The following is a 21,437-nucleotide window of genomic DNA, read 5'->3' as shown; positions in this document are numbered from 1 at the left end:
GCGGTGGGAAGGTGCACGGAGCCCTCGGCTGCCCGGTCTGAGCAGTCTATTCCTTTACTGTGTGCAGCCTATTAATTATCGGCAATGTGGTCTGTAGTGTTTTCCTCACTTAGTGTGTGGGGGGGGGGTCATGCCCCTAATAACAAGGCTGATTCTGCATCTTCCACAGACTCTTAAAGCCACTGAAAGGCGTCAAATGTGAGAAAAGTCAGATTTTTCTTTTTCAATAATTTATTAACGAGGGAAATGATTCTTTTACAAGTCCACAGCGAGGATCTACCTAATATCTAGAGAATGAGCCGCCTCGTCGACCTTCCAGCATAGATCTTACAGGGGATGTCTAGAATCAATGGGATAGATCAGCTTAGATCAGTAGAGGTCCAACAGCCAGGAAGCAACCTCCCGAATAGCCGTTGGGGGGTGGAGCGGTCCTATGGCAGCTGCATATGAACACCACAGCCCTGGACACCGTAGTGGCCGCTGTCTGGCAGCGCATCTATTACTGATGTGACTAGGAGAACGCCACTACTAGATCCGAGCGATTCTGGCTCCATACACTACATATGGATGTTGTGGGGGCCGACACCAGCTGACTGGTGTTGTACCAGCACTGATCTGAGGACAGCTCATTGATTTAAGAGAACTTGACAACCCCTTTAAAAAAAAAAGGGTCACCTGACAACATCCAGAGCCCTTTTCTTGCACGTCGGTGGCGATGACGCAGTTGTGCAGGATGCGAGTCAGAATTGAGCGCTACCGGATGGTGCCCAATAACCCCATTAAATGTCTCAATGTACAAAATCTTACCAGTATACCAGTAAAGTTAAAAATTACGCTGTCTTCATTTTTGTAAATGATATCCATTGACATAGATGGATATTATTTGTAAAACCACTTTTGCAATTTACTGTAAAATGCGCAGCCAATCTTGGGCTATTGACACTTTGTTTACAGCTCGTTACCTAAGAGACCAACCATCTTGTAAGCACAGAGCTGAAGCTGGCCAGGATTAGAAGGGTATAGCAAATTCCATTCGGCTTTAGAATACTGCTTACAAGCTGAATAAAAAGCAGCTTGTAAGTAGGGATGAGAAGACCTGCGGCGGTTCAGGTTCTGGAGCCCGGCCTGAACTTTATGCCAAAGTACCAGAACTTGAACCAGAGCCCAAACCGTATTGAAAACAAAAGGGACCCGAATTTTTGAGCTGGCAAAATGTTCTTTCTTAAGTTCGGGTTCGCTTATCTCTCCTTGTAAGTGCTGTGCATGATCTGCTATGTAGCAGAAGTGGTCGGTCTCCTAGGCAACGAGCTGTAATCAAAAGTGTTAATATCTCAAGAACAAATTAAATTTTATAACACAGTAAATTGCGAATTTGCTCGTGATTCCGAGAAGATTTTGACGATTTTATATAGACGGGAATAACTCTTTAGACTTGAATTCTCAGCAAGAAAAGAACATTTTGCAGTCAGACAACACTGCGAAAAAAAATAAACAGCTTTTCTAGCTCTGCTACAAATGTGTAGAATAAAAAATATTCATGAATTACATTAATTACATCTGAGAATATGCCTGTAAATTAAGGAGCTGGGTCATATAATGTGGGGATGTGGGCGATACACGATGTATCTACTGTGCAAAGTCTTACAAACATTCCCAAATTACAGAAGCAGGCAACGGTCAGAGACCACTTTGGCAGATCTTTTGTTAAATATATGTTACATATGATAACATTAAGATTTATGTCACAGGATCCCCTCCCCCCTTTTTGGCTGACTCATGATATCAGCCCCCCATTTCTCTTTCCGTATCATCCAGAAGGGGAAGAACCGGAATCTGAACGTTTCTGCTATCAAAGCAGGAAGCTGATTTCCCACGTCCGAGTCCGTCTATAAAGTCTGATTCCTGTTCTCTTCATTCTGCTGCTTGCGCTCCGACAGCCACTTGGAAATCTTCTCCTTTAGTTCACGGTTTGGTTTTATTTGATCCATAGTCAGAGGGCTGCGATTAAATGGGTCGGTTTGGTCACTAAAAAGAAAAAAAAAAATGTAATGTTTTAAGAAACAGAAGATTTTTCTTTTTGCACTATTTTTCACCTTCTTCCAAGAGCCATAAAACTTTCTTTCCCCACCATCACAGCTGCATGGGCTTTTTTTTTCTTCAAGCCAACTTGTAGTTTTTAAGGGCACTGTTAATTTTAGGAAATAAAATAATGGAAGAAAAAAAAAAGTGGTAAAATGTTGAGGGGGAAAAAAAACAAATATTACACTTTTTCTTTGTGGGTGGGGGGATTTTTTTTTTACAATTACTTTGGGTTTAAAATGACCTGATAATTCCTAGTCAGTGCGGTTATCGTGATAAAAAAAACAAGTTCAGTAAACTTTGCAACTACTTAGGAAAAATGTGAAAAATAAACTTTGTAAAAAATAATTGTTTTCAGTCACTATATATAAACAAAAATTGTCGAGGTTTTTATTTGGAGGGGGGGGGGGGGAATATATATTCTGAAGTTTTTTGTTTCTCCATTTCAGTTTTCACCATATTGGATGAATATTTTTACATTTTATTAGTTTAGACAATTGCGCACACATGCCCCCAGCCGCCATGACAGCTATCGACACCTCATGTTCTTGTGGCTGCAAAGGGTTTCGGAGGTGACCCCCCACTCGGTTAATAACCTCCTAAATGCTGCTATCATAGTTATTCTTGGGCGCTGGCTGTAGAACACAGCCGACACCTGACTGTATGGAGCAGGCTTAGCTACTGCACTCGCTCCATACATGTATGATGGATGTCAAACGCTTTAATGCAAATATGTTAAAGGAATCAATGGAAACTGTGTAACGCCTCATTTCCCCTGTGGTGGCGCTGCTAAGAACTTATCAGGAAACAAGTTATTATGGGGGTCCCCCATACACTGATTTGATACAGCATAATAATTCACTACATTCGCACTTACCTAAGTAGATGTCGAGCAATGGTCGACCTGTCCACGGTGACCCGGGAGGAAGGAAGGATAACCGGGTCCGACATGACAGTACTCATTATAGGATCCAGGAACTCATCGGGGGCATCAGCGTACGTCTCCTCTTCTCTCTGCTGCTGGTCCGCTAAGGACTAAAACCAGAATGGTAGTCATGATTATACTAACGACCGGCAGAACTTTTCAATTATTTCTAAGAAATAATTTAGTCTGCAAAATACAGAGACTGAACACAATACAATTCTGCTTCGGAATCCTTTATAGGACCAAGCTGAAAGACACTAGTGTGACAGCATAAAAATGCAGACTAGATGGAAAGACAGAAAACACAGAGGTAGTATCATAACGGAAACACAGCCTAGAAAAAAAAAAAAAAAAAAAGATTACAGCCTCCTCACAATAGAACACAGACTAGAAAAAAAAAATTAGTGAGGCATCCGTATAATGGAACACAGCCTAGGAAGAAACAAACTATTGTGGAATCCTCATTATGGAACACAGCCTAGGAAGAAACACTATTACAGCATCCTTACAATGGAACACAGCCTAGGAAGAAACACTATTACAGCATCCTATCTATGGAACACAGCCTAGGAAGACCACCATGGTTACTTACCGGTAGCCGATTTTTCCGGAACCCATGACAGCACACCTGAGAGGGATCCGCCCCGCCAGGACAGGAACCTACTGAGATATAAGGGGCGGCACCTCTCCCCCGCTTCAGTTGGTTGCAGAGCATGAAAGGACTTCCCAGTTAGTTATATGTTAATCCAACACCACATCACACAAATGCACCCTACTAATCGTGCACACCCATACGGTGAAAAAGGGGGGGGAATATACGGGTGCTGTCATGGGTTCCGGAAAAACCGGCTACCGGTAAGTAACCATGGTGGTTTTCCCTTCACCCATGACAGCACACCTGAGAGATTTTTGGAGACTTCGAAAAACACCTTAGGGAGGAACCACCGCTTGTAGCACCCTTCTACCAAAGGTTAAGTCAGCAGAGGAGGATAGATTTAATCTATAGTGCTTAAAGAAGGTTGAAGGTGAGGCCCAGGTAGCAGCCTTACAAATTTGTTCAATCGATACCTCTGCCTTTTCAGCCCAGGAGGTAGCCACGGCTCTGGTGGAATGAGCCTTGATGCCGTCAGGAATCGGAACACCACTAGCTGAGTAGGCTACACTAATGGCCTCCCTAATCCATCTGGCAATAGCGGGGAGAGGTGCCGCCCCTTATATCTCAGTAGATTCCTGTCCTGGCGGGGCGGATCCCTCTCTCAGGTGTGCCGTCATGGGAGAAGGGAAAAACACCAAGGTTACTTACCGGTAGCCGGTTTTTCCGGAGCCCATGACGGCACACATGAGAGAGGGGATCCGCCCAGTCAGGACAGGAACCCTACTTAAGATAAAAGGGCGGTACCTCTCCCTCGCTTCAGTTGGTTTACAGAGCATGAGAGGCCCCCCGGGTTAGTACACATGGTAAAACTATCACCACATTATATCTAACTAAAAAAACACCCAAACTATAGTGCACACCAAAGGAGTGAAAAGGGGGGGAATATACAGGTGCCGTCATGGGCTCTGGAAAAACCGGCTACCGGTAAGTAACCTTGGTGTTTTCCCGTCTCCCATGACGGCACACATGAGAGACTTTTGTAGAATAAGACACCTTAGGGAGGGACCACCGCTTGCAGCACCCTTCTACCAAAGGTTAGGTCAGTAGAGGAAGACAGATCAAGTCGGTAGTGCTTAAAAAGGTCGAAGGTGTGGACCAAGTAGCGGCTTTACAAATTTTTTCAATTGATACCTCAGCCTTCTCTGCCCAGGAGGTAGTCACGGCTCTGGTGGAGTGAGCCTTGATGCCTTCTGGAACCGGAGCGCCACTTGCGGAGTAGGATAACATAATGGCCTTCCTGATCCATCTGGCAATGGTACTCTTAGCTACCCCATGCTCTTTTCTACTACCCTGAAAGGCTACAAAAAGGGACTGATCTTTCCTCCACTGACTAGTTACTGACATATATTGTAATATGGCTCTTCTTACATCTAATGTATGGAACTTTTGCTCCCCAGGGTTTCAAGGATTGTTACAGAACGATGGCAAGGAGATCTCCTGAGTCCTGTGAAACTTTTGGACTACCTTGGGGAGATAGGCCGGGTCTGGTCTTAGAACCACTCGGTCCTCCAATATCTGTGTATATGGAGAACATATAGACAGAGCTTGAAGGTCGCTGACTCTTCGGGCTGATGTTAAGGCTACCAGTAAGACAGTTTTAAGTGTAAGTAGCTTTGGTGACAGCTCTAGTAGTGGTTCAAAGGGGTCTTTGGTTAAGGCCTCTAAGACTAGGTTGAGGTCCCAGGGTGGTATCTTTGGGATAATGACCGGCCTTGACCTGCCACAGGACTTTATGAATCGGGACACCCACCTATTGGCTGCTAAGTTGCAGTTATATAGGGCCCCCAAAGCTGAGACTTGAACTTTGAGTGTATTAGTGGCTAACCCCAGTTGTAGCCCCGACTGTAAGAACTCTAGGATAGGTCCCACTGGCGCTACATCCCCCAAGGGTTCCCCCAGGAAGTCTAGGAACTTTTCCACGTTCTACCGTAGATTTGGGATGTTATAGGTTTCCTACTTTTCAACAGGGTGGAGACTAACCCTGGAGAGAATCCCTGGCGACTCAGTAGCGCCCTCTCAAATTCCAGGCTGCTGGATGGAAGCCCTTCACCTGAGAGTGGACCACTGGTCCCTGGGAAAGCAGGTCTGGAATCTCCGGTAGTATCCATGGATCTGTCACTGACATGAGCCTCAGAAGGGAGAACCAAGGCCTTCTCGGCCAGAATGGAGCTATAAGAATTATTCTCGCTCGATCCTCCATGATTTTCCTGACCACTAGTGGGATCATTGTTATCGGGGGAAATGCATAGGCCAGGATGAACTTCCAGGGTATTTGTAGGGCATCTACTGCGAAGGGGTTTTCCCTTGGGTTTAGTGAGCAGAACTTCCTGACCTTCCGGTTCTGTGCGGTAGTGAACAGGTCTATTTCTTGTTTTCCCCAGGCCTGAACTATTTGTTGGAAGACTTGGGGGTTTAGGGACCATTCCCCCTGTTTTAGGTGCCTGCGACTCAGGAAGTCTGCCTGTATATTTTCTGCCCCCTTTATGTGCAGTGCTGTGATGGATAACAGATGTTGTTCTGCTAGCTGGAAGAGTAGATCTGATATTTGCATGAGGCCCCGAGATCTCGTTCCCCCCTGGTGATTGATGTAGGCTACTACTGCTTGATTGTCCGTCATGACCCGGGTGTGGCGGCCCCGAAGTAAGGGAAGGAAATGTTTCACGGCTTTTTCCACTGCCCATAGTTCTTTTACATTTGAACTGTGATCCCTTTCTAGCGAGGACCAGGTCCCCTGTATTGAGTGGGATCTCAGGTGTGCTCCCCATCCTGTGGCACTCGCGTCTGTTGTAATGATGTCCTCGACTGGTTTTTGCCACGGGACACCGGCTGTTAGATTCTTTTCTACCGTCCACAAGAGCAGGGAATCTCTTACAGCCACTGAGAGACATAGTTTGCCTTCTAAATGCCCTTTTGTTTCTGTGCTGACAAAACTTCCCACTGTAGTTGCCTTACGTGGTACTGCGCCCATGCTACTGCGGGTATGCATGATGTCAGTGAGCCTAAAAGGGACATTGCGTTCCTCAGTGTCATATTTGGTCTTTGTATTGCTCTGCGAGCTAGGCCTCTTATCTTGGTCACTTTGCTCTCTGGTAGGAGGCAGCGTTGTTGCTCGGAGTTCAATATCAACCCTAGGAAGGATCGCTCTTTTGCTGGGGTTATCCTTGATTTGGGGATGTTTACTATCCATCCTAGTCCTACTAGAATTCCTATCACTTCCTTCACTTGATGTGTGCAGTGGGAATCCGACCTCCCTATTACCAGAAAGTCGTCTAGGTATGGGACGATCACTATGTCCCTGGAACGCAGAAAAGACATTACTTCGGCCATCACTTTGGTGAATACTCTGGGGGCTGTAGACAGGCCAAACGGAAGGACTGCGTATTGGTAGTGTTTCACCTGCCCCTGGACATGGAGCGCTACTCTCAAATATTTTTGATATTCCCGATGAATTGGGATATGATAGTAGGCATCTTTTAAGTCTATCACTGCCATGAGGCAATGCTGGAACAGAATCTTTGTGGCCGTATTGATTGACTCCATTTTGAAGGAGCAATTGTCTACCCACTGATTGAGTCTCCTCAGGTTGACAATGGTTCTCCAAGAGCCATCTGGTTTTTGTATTAAGAAGAGGGGGGAGTAGAACCCCCTTCTTTGTTCTTGCACTGGGACTTCCTGTAGGACTTGTTTTTCCACTAGTCCCAAGACTTCCGTTTCCAGGGCCAGTTGTTGCTCTTGGGCTTTCCTTCTGGGTGTTATTATGAAGGTATGCCTGGGCGGACGGATGAATTTTATTTTTAAGCCATCCTTGATTATATTTAGGACCCATGTACTGGGGGAGATATTTGCCCAGGCGGAAAGGAAGAGAGAAAGCCTTCCCCTACCTCCGGCCCAACGTCATTGGGGAGATTTTTTGGAGGAAGTGGAGGGCCCTTTAAACATATAGCCCGATGCTCTTCTTTCTTTAAAGTCCCAGCTTTTTCTATCTCCAAGGGGGACGACCCCTGTTAAATCTCCTCCTCCGAAAGGGCTGCTTTTTGGGTTCTCCCGGAAATCGGGGAAAGCTCTTCTTCCTATCCCCCGCATGTTCCAAAATCTCTTCTAGTTTTTTCCCAAAGAGGAATTGGCCATCGCATGGAATGGAACATAACCTATGCTTCGATGGTAAATCTCCGGGACACCCTTTAAGCCACAGGGCTCGTCTTGCCGCATTTGACAGACTTGCTGCTCTAGCTGTCAACCTTGCAGAGTCTGCAGAGGAATCCGCTAGGAAAGCCGCTGCTCCGTGCACCAGTGTCAAATTAGACAAAATTTCGTTCCTAGGAACTCTATCCTTGATCTGGTCCTTTATTTGTTGCAGCCAGACCATGAGGGCACGAGCGGTACAGGTACCAGCTATCGCTGGCTTCAATCCACCTGCTGAAGCTTCCCAGATGTGTTTTAGGAAACCGTCTGCTTTTTTATCAAGCGGGTCTTTCAACACGCCGGAATCCTCAAATGGTAGGGATACCTTTTTTGAGGATCTGGCTACGGCCCCATCAATTTTAGGGACTTTCTCCCAGGTTTCTGAATCCTTCTGCTCAAAAGGGTACCTCCTTTTTGATGTGGAAGGTAAGCCCCCTGACCTCTCCGGTTTTTTCCATTCCCTGTCAATTAGTGCTTTTATTTTATCATTTATAGGGAAGGTACGTTTTCGTTTTTCCTCCAGTCCTCCAAATATTACATCCTCTAACGATTTGGGAGCTTTCTCCTCTTTAAGGCCCATTGTAGCCCTAATTGCTTTGACCAGCTTCTCCACGTCCTCCGCTGGAAAACATGGACGGCCGCCTATATCGCTGTCCGAGGAGGATTCTGAGGACTGGGTAGAGGAGGTGGAGGGGGACAAGGGTCTATCCCGCCCCTTCTGCCTTGGCGAGGCCTCTGAATCGGAGCTCCTTCTACGGTTTCTTTTCTCTTTCTTTTTAAGGGCTGCCTTTAGGGAGCCTTTCACCTCCTGTTGGTATTAACTCTTTCAGGCTAGCCACCAAATCAGGGGTCTCCTCCTGTATAGTTTTGTTTATACAGTCAGCGCAGAGGTCTTTCTGCCACTGATCTGCCAGCGGGTTTTTACATAGGGCGCATTCTCTATTTTTGGTTTTGCTGCTAGCCTTCCTCGACCCCTAGTGATCAATTATAGAAAAGGGAACCCCGTTACTATAAGGGTGACATTCACGAAGATCACTCACCACCGCTGTCAATCAGGGGTACCGATCTCGGAGGCTCCTCAGATGCACTCGTGACGTTCCTCCTGGACGTCTCAGTCACGCTGGTCGCGTTTACGACTGCCGCTCCCACCACTCGAGCGACTGCTCCTGGTATGCTGGCGGCTCGGCCTGGCATCTGGCAAGAGCTCTTGCTGCTGCTGACGCTGTTGTCGCTGCTGCTCGTCTTGCCCCACTTCCATCCTGAAGCCTAGGGCATGAGTGCGTCTTCTGTGGTCATCCCCCTTATGTAAGGGGGATCCACTGCACTCTCCGCCTCCTCCGGTTACCCCACAGCTCCTCCCCCCCTGCCATGCCGCCGGGATCTCCTTTCGCCCGCCGGCGTTGTTCTCTATGGGCGCCGCCATCTTGGATTGTCGGCGCCGCCTCCCAACGTCACGCGGGCACGCCCCTTCCCAGGGGCCCTGCGCGTGACGTTAGAGGGGCGCGACCCGGAAGCGGCCACCTCCTGACGCTCCTGCGCCACTTCTGGGCCTGGCAGAGGGCGGCGCGGCAGCCACGGCAGAGCCCCAGGACCCCAGCCGTGCTGCTTCTGAGCTCGCTCGGACGCTGAGCCCCCTGGGGACCCGCGGACGGCGCTTCCCCCTCCCGACGCGCAGCGCTCAGGAAAACCAGCCTGATCTTCAACGCCGGCATGGGAGAGGGGCATGTACGTTTGACCGCTGTCTTCAGCACACGTGTCCCTGTCAGGACAGGAAACCCAACTGAAGCGAGGGAGAGGTACCGCCCTTTTATCTTCAGTAGGGTTCCTGTCCTGACTGGGCGGATCCCCTCTCTCATGTGTGCCGTCATGGGAGACGGGAAAAACACTATTACAGGATCCTAACAATGGAACACAGCCTAGGAAGAAACACTATTAACAGCATCCTTACAATGGAACACAGCCTAGGAATAAACACTATTACAGCATCCTAACAATGGAACACAGCCTAGGAAGAAACATTATTACCGCATCCTAGCAATGGAACACAGCCTAGGAAGAAACACTATTACAGCATCCTAACAATGGAACACAGCCTAGGAAGACACTCTATTACAGCATCCTAACAATGGAACACAGCCTAGAAAGAAACACTATTACAGCATCCTAACAATGGAACACAGCCTACGAAGACAAGTGTGATTGTGACCCCCCGAAAAAAATGGAGAAAATACCTCTGTGCTGCATTTGAACATGATGTTAGGATTTATGCTGGAGCCTTAGGACATACATTAGTCTCACCTTAATCTTTTCTGCCATGTTTGAGAATGCTACGATCATATTTCCCGGCTTATTGATTTTCTTTAGCACCCGCACAGTTTGAGCAAAAAGCGTTGGCGAATAGGAGCGACCATCTTTCGGTACGGAAGCACAGAAGTTCTCTTCATCTCTGCAGCGCAGAAGAGGATAGACATTTTTTTTACTAAGTGAGCTAGTTATGAACATAAGCCTCGCCCCGATGGGGACAGCGGCATCCCTGATTATTCGGCTGTTGCATATTTACCCCAAGTTTAAGTAGATGGTGCAGATATCCGAAACGAGCTGCTGAGGCTTGAAATCAAATTCGCTGAAATCCTTCACCTTCAATGCTCCCATCTTGGGGCCAACTAAATGCTGTAGGAAGTAATTAAGCATGGAGATGATCCGCTCTGCTAGAAACGGTTGGATAAATAGAGACCGAATGTCTGGGGAAAGAGAAAAAATAATCTAAAAAAAAATGTATTAAAAAAACAACAGCAATATTCATGCTCTTCAGGTCCATCACTGCACCAATGCTTGACAGGCTTCAGCAATGACATAACTACTATGGATATGAACCCTGCGGCTAATCACCAGGTTCAGTGGCTTTTGCAGTCTACATTGACATCACATTTACAAATGTGATGGGCTGCAGCGGTCATATCCACTGTAGTTATGACATCATCGCTGCAGCATGTCAACAAAAACGAAAAAATAAATAAATTAAATAGATCTTGAGGAAAGTAGCTACTGCCTTTTTGTTATTTTCTACATCTTTAAATGTAAAATTAATCTAGGACAACTTTTTTTAGGGTGCATTTTCTCTTTCCAATTATACTGGGAAAATTATACAGGTTTCCCAATAATGTTTATTCATTGGATAAATGGATTTTCAGCTCGCTTAGAATTAATCGTTCTCGGCAGCACATTGTCCTGTGTTAACAGTAAGTGTGCTGCTGAGAATAATGATACTATGTGAGCAAAAACTTCGTATTTAACATTTTATCTGTGCACACAAAAAATGTGGTCGGCCTGCTTAAATTTCTGTGTAGCCGATAGGGTTTGTTTAGACTAGCCAACCCTAAGGATTCAGCCTAGGATGGAAAGCACTTGTGCCACAGAAGACACACCAGTCTATTAGCATTAGAGTGACATAGCCACCTGCCCACCCTGGACAGCAAAGTGGCATCAGCACCAGATCTGTCCAGCCACTAAACTGTCCCAACTTAGCAAGCTATCAGGCATCCACGGGATAGTAGAACCTGCTGATCACAGGGGTTCCCAATGTTCAGACCCCTCAGCAACCTTGAACATAGTGCCTAAAGCCCCCCACCTGAATGAGCTGATGGTCGCTCATGTGCAACACTGCTCTATATATTGTCTATGAGATTGATGGAGATAACAAGTACATCGCTCAGGTGCATCCCTCGGTCCCATAGACAATGACGGAAGCGGTGGTGTGCATGCTGGACTGCCAAGCTATTCAGATGGGGTGCTGTCCTCAGGATCCGTGGTATCCTCAATGATGAGCAAATAATTGACATGTTGGAAATTTTTGGGTGCGTCATTACCGGAGGTGAGGAAGGCCAGGGTTCCAATAGTCTCATTTGACATAATATTGTGAAAGCGGGCTAGCTGTCCAAACATGAGCAGATTGGACTCCTTTTCCCGTCGGCTGTCCGCGCTCAGCCCGTCCCACTCTCCGCGGTCCCGTTCTATCTGTAGGACTTTAATTTTGCTCAGGTACTGGATGACAAAACAAACAAACAGTCAGCAAAATGAGCTCAGATGACACAGAAAATAATGTAACTAAGCTGCAGGCACAAAAGCAATTCCTCCCCCCCCCCCCCCCCCCCCCGATTACATGTACTGGACAACCAAATGGACAGTGGGGTCCTAGGGATTGTCCTGTCATCAGCCGCTGCGCATGGGCCATAAACCAGCACCGATCAACTTGTATACAATCACATTCAGGGCGCAGTAAGACTGCTGTCATGCCCAGGTCAGGAGAGCCGCAGCCAGTCCGGGCATTGCTGTCCGACTTGCATGGCTGTCTGACTGCGCCCTCATAGACCGAATTTGAGGGCCTCAAGGGCTTGACAAACCATGGCTGCTTTCTTTCATGGATTGTGTCTGATATTACAATGCAACCCCCGTGAAGTGAATGGATCCGAGCTGCAGTACCAAGCACAGACCATGGTCAGATGTGGCGCTGTTTCAGAAAGAAAATAACTATGTTTCTGTATTCCCGATAACCCCTTTAAGATTCCTGATGCTTTTGGGGTTGCTCTAGATATTCTCTCTCTTACCTGGATAGCCTCATCTAGTAAAAACACTGCATCATTCATTAGCAAGTTAAGGAAGCGCAGAAACAGAGGAGGGTTTACGGCCTCGAGGTTTTCAGCAGCGTAATCTGCCAGTCTCTGGAGGGCACAAACAAAGATTAATTCGGGAACGGGTATTAACGAGTTTTAAGAGCCTAATTAGAAACATTACCAGCAGAGGGCCTGAATGAAGTGAAAATAACAATCTGTGAAATAAGTAATGCTGCTGATCACTGCTGGATCCAAAATATTACTGATAAATCTAAACCTCCGCTCACCTTGATGCTCTCCCGATAGGTGTCCTGCCCCCACATGTATCTTAAGATGGGATACATAGGACGTCGATAGTTAAATTTCTGCTCAAACTGATGTGGGTCACCTTAAAAAGAAAATGGTTTGCAGATTAAGAGACGCAGCCATGAAAGTCGTGTCCTTGACGAGTGCAGATCAGGACCAACCACCTACCGGTAAACTCTATGTCGACAAACACCTTTATAAGCGCCTCGGCCAGACGTGGGGCATGTCGGTAAGAACAAAATATTCTCTGGCGGTGGTAAACGCTGGAGATAAGTGGGTTCTGACTTTGCTCCAAATGTGGCATGACCGCCTCCAGTACTTCTGCAAGTTTGGCACGTAGGTGGGGATTCTTCATCCTAAAAGACATCATTTTCAAGGGTTATTTCCCATCTTCATAGATGGATATGGCTGGATAGCACTTCTAAATACTAGCACTTTTCCAATTTACTACTTATTTGCATTTTCAGCCTTTCTTGAGATATTAACACTCTTCTTTCATGTTTACAGCTCGTAAGTTGCCTAGGAGGCCAACGAACCTTGATGCCCAGCTTATAAGCACTGTGCTGAAACTAGGCGAGATTAGGAACCAATCCTAGCCGTCTTTAACACAGTGCTTACAAGCTTGATAGAAAAGAGCTTGTAAGCACAACTGTGCATATTCTGCTGCCTAGCAGAGGTGGTCGGTCTCCAAGACAACATAAGCAGTAAATTACAAAAACAGGATTTTTGGGTTGCTTACCGTAAAATCTGTTTCTCGGAGCCTTCATTGGGGGACACAGAGACCATGGGTGTATGCTGCTGCCACTAGGAGGCTGACACTATGCAAAAAAAAGGTTAGCTCCTCATCCGCAGTGTACACCCCACCGACCGGCAGGGAATTTCCTCAGTTAGTGAGAAAGCAGTAGGAGAAGTAACAGAATAGATTGGTTACAGTTGAGTTGTTTGAGAACCGAACAATCAACCAAAGTAAGAACAGGAGTTGTAGAGGGTGTAGAGGGTGCTGTGTCCCCCAATGAAGGCTCCGAGAAACAGATTTTACGGTAAGCAACCCAAAAATCCTGTTTTCTCGTTCGCCTTATTGGGGGACACAGAGACCATGGGATGTCCCAGAGTAGTCCCTGGGGTGGAAAACAAACTTCCATCAGGCCAGTGGACTCACCACAGCTGCCTGCAGAATCCTCCTATCTAGGCTGGCATCCGCCGAAGCGTAGGTGTGGACCTTGTAGAATTTCACAAACGTGTGAACCGATGACCAGGTTGCAGCTTTGCAAAGCTGCAGCGCAGAGGCTCTGTGGCGTACCGCCCAGGAAGCACCCACTGCCCGGGTAGAGTGCGCTCTGCTCCCTGGAGGGGCCACTCGATGCTTAACCCGGTAGGCCTCCAAAATTGCCGATCTGATCCAGCGAGCAATAGTAGCCTTGGAAGCCGGGTGACCTTTCCGCGCCCCATCTGGAATGATGAAAAGAGAGTCTGTCTTCCGCAAGGAAGTCGTCCTAGACAGATTCTCATCGACCTGACCAGATCCAGCTTGTTCAGGGACCGCGCCCAAGGGTGAGTAGGACTCGGACAGAAGTACGGCAGAACAATATCCTCATTGAGGTGAAAGGACGACACCACCTTCGGAAGAAAAGAGGGCGGAGGCCGTAGACCTACCTTGTCCTGGTGAAGTACCAAGAAAGGAGAGCGGCAAGAAAGAGCCGCTAATTCCGACACGTGCCGGATGGAAGTGATGGCCACCAGAAAAGCTACCTTCCAAGAAAGGAGAGAAAGGGAAACATCCCTGAGAGGTTCAAAAGGAGAACCTTGCAGAACCTCAAGAACCAAATTAAGATCCCATGGATCCACGGGCGCTCGGTACGGAGGAGCCGTGTGAGCCACGCCCTGAAGAAAGGTTTTGACCTGAGGGCAGGAGGCCAACGTCTTCTGAAATAAAATGGACAGCGCCGAAACTTGACCCTTCAAGGAACTGAGAGCAAGCCCCGCATCCAGCCCTGCCTGGAGAAACGCCAGAACGGAAGGGAGCGAAAAGCACATGGGCGTGATGTTATTGTCCTCACACCAAGTGAAATAGGCCTTCCAAGTACGGTAGTAAATCTTGGAAGACGATGGCTTCCTGGCTCGGATCATGGTATGAATTACTCGACCGGAGAATCCTGCTCGTTTCAAAACCTCGGTCTCAACAGCCACGCCGTTAAATTGAGCGGCCGAGAATTGGGGTGGCAAATCGGGCCTTGAGACAGCAGATCTGCCCTGTCTGGAAGCTTCCAGGGGGCGTCCGCGAGAAGGTTGACAATGTCCGCGAACCAAGACCTTCTGTGCCAATTCGGGGCGATGAGAATGACTGGAATTCCTTCTGTTTTGATCTTTTTCAACAGCTTGGGAAGAAGAGGCAGGGGAGGGAACAGGTAGGGGAGCTCGAACTGCGACCAAGGAATGGCCAGAGCGTCGGCGCCCACTGCGAGAGGATCTCGAGCCCTGGATACAAACTGTGGGAATTTCCTGCTGAGGCGAGAGGCTAGCAGATCTACGTCCGGGGTTCCCCAACGACGGCAAAGCTGAAGAAATACATCCGGATGTAGGGACCACTCTCCTGCCGCGAGACCCTCGCGGCTGAGAAAATCGGCGGCCCAGTTGTCCATGCCGGGAATGTGTACCGCGGAGATTGTTGGTACCGAAATCTCTGCCCACTGAAGGATCTTGGACACCTCTGCCAGGGCTGAGGCACTCCGTGTCCCTCCTTGACGGTTGACATATGCCACCGCTGTGGCATTGTCTGTCTGAATCCGGATAGGCAGGCCCCTGAGGAGCCTCTCCCAGTGTACGAGAGCCAGATAAATCGCTCGTATCTCTAGGACGTTGATCGGCAGGGCTGATTCCCGAGTCGACCAACGACCCTGAACAGTGTGATTGCGGAACACTGCCCCCCATCCGAGAAGGCTGGCATCCGTTGTTACAATCTGCCAGTGAATGGGAAGAAAAGACCACCCCAAGAGGATGAGAGGTGACGTCAACCACCAGTTGAGAGACCGCTTGATACGGCATGAAAGAAGAACAGGGCGATCCAGGGACAGAGCAGACCTGTTCCACCTCGACAGAATGGCGTGTTGGAGAGGTCTGGCGTGAAATTGTGCAAAGGGAACTGCCTCTATCGCCGCCACCATCTTTCCCAGGACCCTCATGGTTGTTCGGAGGGACGGAAATCGTGTGGTCTGCAGCGATCGTACATCCTGCTGCATGGAGAGAATCTTCTCACGTGGGAGAAAGACCCTTGACCGACGAGTGTCGAACAGTAGGCCCAGAAACACAAGGCGTTGAGAAGGAACCAGACAGGACTTTTTCCTGTTGACGATCCACCCGAAATTGGAAAGAGTGTCGATCTTCAAACTTAGGCGCGCCTGGTGAAAAGAGGGAGCTTTGATCAGAATATCGTCGAGGTACGGAAAAAGAATGAGACCTCTGATTCTCAACAAGGCCATCAACGCAGCCATGATCTTCGTGAAGACTCTGGGAGCGGTGGCGAGACCGAAGGGCAGCGCAACGAAATGGTAATGTTCCTGGCGAACCGCAAAACGCAGGAACTTCTGATGTCCGGAGAATATGGGAACATGTAAGATAGGCATCTTGCATGTCTATTGAACACATGAATTCCTGCTCCTCCATGGAAGCGATTACCGAACGAACCGACTCCATCCGGAATCGGTGAAGACGGAATCTCTTGTTGAGCAGCTTGAGATCCAAGATGGGTCGAACCGCCCCGTCTTTTTTCGGCACCACGAATAGATTTGAATAAAACCCTGTGAACCGCTCCGATTCGGGAACAGGCACGATCACCCCGGAACTGAGGAGAGAGGCGATGGCCGTAAAGAACCCCGGGATCAAGGCTGGATCTTTTGGAGGACGGGATTCGAAAAAACGATCCCGTGGAAGAGAGACGAACTCTATCTTGTATCCTGACGATATGACCTCCCTGACCCAGCCGTCCTCTACTGAGGCCAGCCAGACGTCCTTGAAGAACAAGAGTCGACCTCCCAATTGGAAGAGACCCTCGGGAGTCCGAGGATAGTCATGCTGAAGTGGACCGTCCAGATCTGGATCTGGATGGTCTGCCCTGTGAAGAGTGGGATCGCCAGGAGGGAGTGGGTCTGAATGAAACTTTCTTCCTATCTTGGCGTGCCTGCGGCCTTTGTTGGTTGGAGGTCTCCGCCGTATTGAAACGGCGGAAAGCCCGAAAGGGTCGAAACTGACGCATTAGTGAAGGTCTGCGAGGTTTGGACTGAGGGAGGAGGGAACTCGTGCCTCCGGTGGCGTCCTTAATAATCTGGTCCAATTGGGAACCAAAGAGGCGCACTCCCTGAAAAGGCAGATTAGTAAGAGACTTTTTAGAAGACAAGTCCGCCTGCCAGGCTTTGAGCCAAATTGTACGTCGGAATGCCACGACGTTGCTTGACGCCTGAACTGTGCAGGATGCGGCATCCAATGAAGCAGAAAGCAGATAATCCCCCGCATGGGAAATCTGATTGGCGAGATCGGCCAATCGATCTGGTTGTGCTTTCTCTAGGATGCCCTTACGAAGATCCTCTGCCCAAGTAGCTATGGCCTTTGCTGCCCAAGATGAAGCAACGACTGGGCATACCGCCGTCGAAGCCGCTTCGAAGGCAGACTTCGCCAGGGATTCTTTAAATCTATCATTAGAATCCTTTAATGACGCCACACCTGAAAGCGGGAGAACCGTGTTATTAGACAGTCTGGACACGGGCGGATCCACCGAGGGAGAGGCAGACCAGTTATCCGTGAGCTCTTTAGCAAACGGGTACAGTACGCCAAGACGCTTTCCTCTTTGAAAGCGTCTGGTCGGATCTTCCCTTTCTCTTGTAAAAATCTTTCCAAACTCGGAATGAAAAGGAAATACCCGTCTGAACGAAACCTCCTGATCTGAGGATTTCGCAGGGGAGTCAGAGATTTCGAAGGTGTGGTTAATTGCCGCGATGAGGTTCTGTACTGTAACCTTCATGTTCGCGTCTTGGCCAGATTCCAGCTCTACAATCCCTTCAGAAGACATATCCAAGAACGCTTCACCTGACTCGGGTGAGGAGGCACGGGAGGGCGACTGCTGGGAAGGACTAGGTGCAGATGAGGGGCCAGGAGAGGATTCCGGCCGGAGATCCTGCCTGGGCCTTTTGCGGCTTCTGCTAGCTGGCTCAGATGGAGCGTCTTGTGACCTGCTGGACCCTGCAGAAGTGTCCAGGGGCAACTTGTCAAGAACGGCCACTAGGGACTGAGACACCCTGGTGAGGTCTGCCACAGATTGTGAAAGAGACAAGGCCCAGCCAGGAATGGGTGGTTCGCTTTCCCGTGGCGCAATAGGTGGTTCCTGGACGGGGTCATGCTGAACGGGATTGCTGCAGTCCAGGCAGATGGGAGTAGGCTGACCTGAGGGAAGTTTGCGATTGCAAGAGGAGCATGCGAAAAACTGGACTAGGGTGCCCGTGGGGACTGGCGGATGGCCACGATCAGGCTTAGAAGTAGACATGGTGAAGGAAGAGAAGATGAAAACCTGCGGAACTGCCGGAAGGTTGGGGGACAGAAAGGCAGAGTAGGGTGTCAGTCTGCAGATGCAGAAGTACTCACGGTCTGGTAACCCCGAAAGAGATGAATTAGGATCCTGCAACTGGCCAGGGACCAACAGGAAGCGCTGGTCTCTGCTTTAGTCTCCGGCTGTCAGGCTGCAAAGATGGCGACAGCCCGACGTGAGGAAGTAAAAAGCGCGGTTTCTGTGCAAGAAGAAGAAGGGCGGAGCTAGTCGCCTCCCCAGAGTGAAAAGCCGCCCCCCTTTCCCAGCCACAAGCCTGAAGAGGCGGTGGGAGGGCTTAGGAAGGCAACGGCCTATGAGAGCGGACGGGGCCATGGCCGCGAAGGCCCAAATTGAAGCCGGGGGCTAAATTGGACACGGCGGCCGCCTGTCAGCATGGGGCGGCGCGGAAGAACTGCAGCGCAGTCGCGCCCGCCCCTAAGAAGACGCCGCCCTAGCCCTGCTCCCGGACGCAACCCTACGCAAGAATACCGGCAGTGGGGTGAAGAAAGCCCACACCGCAGCTGGGGCCAAAAGGGATGCGGCGACTGGGAACCGCCGGCCGCTGATAACCTGCGGCGCTACTTTGGCGCCGCAACCCGGCGTCCTTGTGGAGACTCTGAGTGGCGTCTTCTTCCGGTCCAATAAAGGTACCTTCCATATCCCACGCTGTCTGTCCATGTCCTCTGTCTTCGCGCCTCGTCCAACCGACAGGCTCTGGTGGGCGAGTGGGTGGGAGGCAGGGGGCAAGGACCATCCGTTTTCGCTGGCACGTCCTGTGCTGAGCCCATGGTCCACCCGGAGAGCTATGAGGATACGGGGTGACAATACACGCCGTACTCATAGTCTCTTTGTGGGAATACAGTTGTGACCGTTCACACTGTATCCCGCCTAAGACCTGAAAGGGAACGACGCACATCGAGGTAGATATGGGTCCAATGAAGGACCCGTGTCCACCTCCTACTGACACTAAGCTAAACTTAGGAAATTCCCTGCCGGTCGGTGGGGTGTACACTGCGGAGGAGCTAACCTTTTTTTGCATAGTGTCAGCCTCCTAGTGGCAGCAGCATACACCCATGGTCTCTGTGTCCCCCAATAAGGCGAACGAGAAATTGGTTTTATTTACAAACTCTGACGGTATTCACCTATGAAGATGGAAATAACCTATTTAGGCTGTATGCCCACGATGCGATTTTTAAGCGTTTTTGCTGCGATTTTTGGCGCAAAAACGTTTAAAAATCGTGTACAGAACGCCCCCCGTGCATTCCTATGGCATTCCGCACATGCTGTGCTAATGCTGCGCTTTTTTCCGCGGCGGAATCGCATCGCGGAAAAAAAAAATCGCAGCATGATCATTCTTTTGTGTGGAATCGCAAAGAATTGCCGCGATTCCGCACCCATAGGAATGCATGAGAATCGCTTACTTCCCGCATGTGGCTATGCCCACCATGCGGGAAGTTAAGCGTCTCATGTGCGGTTGGTACCCACGGTGTGGAGGAGAGGAGACTGTCCTCCAGGCCCTGGGTACCATACCCCTGTAAAAAAAAAATAAAAAAAAAAAATAATAATAAAAAAAAAAAAAAAAATCGGGGTATATTTACCTTCCGACGTGCCGCGCTGCCATCCCAGGCCACAGCATCCCCGGTAATGCCTTGCGGCAAGGTCCTGTGATGACGTGGTCTCGCAAGATCGCTATAGTAATGCGAGACCAACGTCATCAGAGGTCTCGCAAGGCATCGCTGGGAACGCTGAGGCCCGGGATGGCAGCGCAGGACGCCTGAAGGTAAATATACCCCGATTTTTTATTTTTTTATCATTTTTAACATTCTATCTTTTACTATTGATGCCGCATAGGCGGCCTCAATAGTAAAAAGCTGCTCACACTTGTCAAACACTATGTTTGACGAGTGTGACCAACCTGTCAATCACTTTCCAAGCGATGCTTCAAATCGCTTGGAAAGTGCTTGAGAAAATCGCATCAAAATCACGAACAGAATCACGGTAAAACCGCGCGATTTCTGGGAAGGAGTCCGGTTTTCACTGTGCGTTTTAAAACGCTACGTGGGCACATAGCCTTAAACAGTTTTTTCTAGTCCATTAGTGGCTCATCTTGTGGTCTTGATTAGAGGAGGTGGTAATGTGACCATCTAGAATACTCATCGCTCTCCCCCTTCGTTTCAAGTCCTCATACAGACCCGTACATGTCAGGGACAAACGTGAAATTTTCTGTTTAATCTCCATTTAAAATAATTATACCACTTGGCACTTTGATATTTTTCGGTCCCCATTGACTTTTCAATTAAAATTAAGTCAGTTTCAGCAGAGCCCCCATATGCCACCTATGACACCCCCTTTACCTTTCAACACTGCCGGTAAACACGGTTATAAAATCCAGTATCTGTTCCAGAGATTCCGCTGCAGTCTCCAAAACTTCATCTGCGAACCGTCTTAGGAAGATGAAAAAGTCTCCTAGGTTATCAGCAAAGAATTCTGTGCAATGAAGAGAAGGGAATATATTTATCAAACCCCAGAAAATAAGACCGCAAACAGAGAAAATGCCCCTAAAAAATAAAAAAAAAATAAAAAATTACCCCAATACTTCCTCCCTTAAGGGATATTTTCTAGTGACCTCCCCACTTCTTTATCTGACGTCCAGTTTACTGGGTGCGGGGCGCTACTAAAAATTGGAAGGTCAGAATAGCAATATAGTTGCAGCACTGGTCCGAACTGTGCCTGCTCCGCTGCGTCATGGCTGCTGGATGCTTGTGCGCTCCAGCGATCATACCATTTAAAAGAGCTTGTAGAAAAAATCTTCTAGGAGCACAGCCATGTCCTCTCATCTCCTTACTTTCCCATGTCTGGCTGTAGGACAACTAGCTGCAGCAGGAGCCTTTCCCTTCTGTAATGCCTACAGTAGTTCACAAATCACTCAACTGAAGAGGACAGGAAATCAGCAGGATATTAACTCCAAAGAAATTCTGTAAGACGATTTTATTTTAGGTGCATGCAAAAAGTCCTGCCGACTAACAAACAGTGAGGGCAAGTTTATGCTCTGGTTCCCATACAATTCATGGCACCGTACTAGGCTTTGTCATAACGTTATGATTAGGA

At 48.6% G+C, this 21,437-nt stretch overlaps 1 protein-coding gene across 1 annotated transcript in view; it reads right to left on the bottom strand.

Moving 5' to 3' along the window:
* Positions 1-213: 213 nt before the first annotated feature.
* UBE4A (ubiquitination factor E4A) overlaps positions 214-21,437 on the bottom strand; it is a 47,960-nt gene continuing 26,736 nt past the window's right edge. Inside the window, exons 12-20 of the mRNA XM_073585264.1 lie at positions 20,684-20,816; positions 12,926-13,113; positions 12,739-12,839; positions 12,446-12,559; positions 11,708-11,882; positions 10,402-10,582; positions 10,140-10,287; positions 2,957-3,114; positions 214-2,025 (exon numbers count right to left, since the gene is read on the bottom strand). Coding sequence (XP_073441365.1) covers positions 1,887-2,025; positions 2,957-3,114; positions 10,140-10,287; positions 10,402-10,582; positions 11,708-11,882; positions 12,446-12,559; positions 12,739-12,839; positions 12,926-13,113; positions 20,684-20,816 — 1,337 coding nt within the window. The 3' untranslated portion in view covers positions 214-1,886. The remainder of the gene's footprint in view (positions 2,026-2,956; positions 3,115-10,139; positions 10,288-10,401; positions 10,583-11,707; positions 11,883-12,445; positions 12,560-12,738; positions 12,840-12,925; positions 13,114-20,683; positions 20,817-21,437) is intronic.

The sequence above is a fragment of the Dendrobates tinctorius genome, unplaced genomic scaffold, assembly GCF_039654945.1.
Source record: "Dendrobates tinctorius isolate UK_male_01 unplaced genomic scaffold, ASM3965494v1 ptg000086l, whole genome shotgun sequence".
Taxonomy (NCBI): Eukaryota; Metazoa; Chordata; class Amphibia; order Anura; family Dendrobatidae; genus Dendrobates; species Dendrobates tinctorius.
The sequence above is the reverse complement of the archived record's forward strand: the minus strand, read 5'-3'. Positions and strand labels throughout refer to the sequence as shown.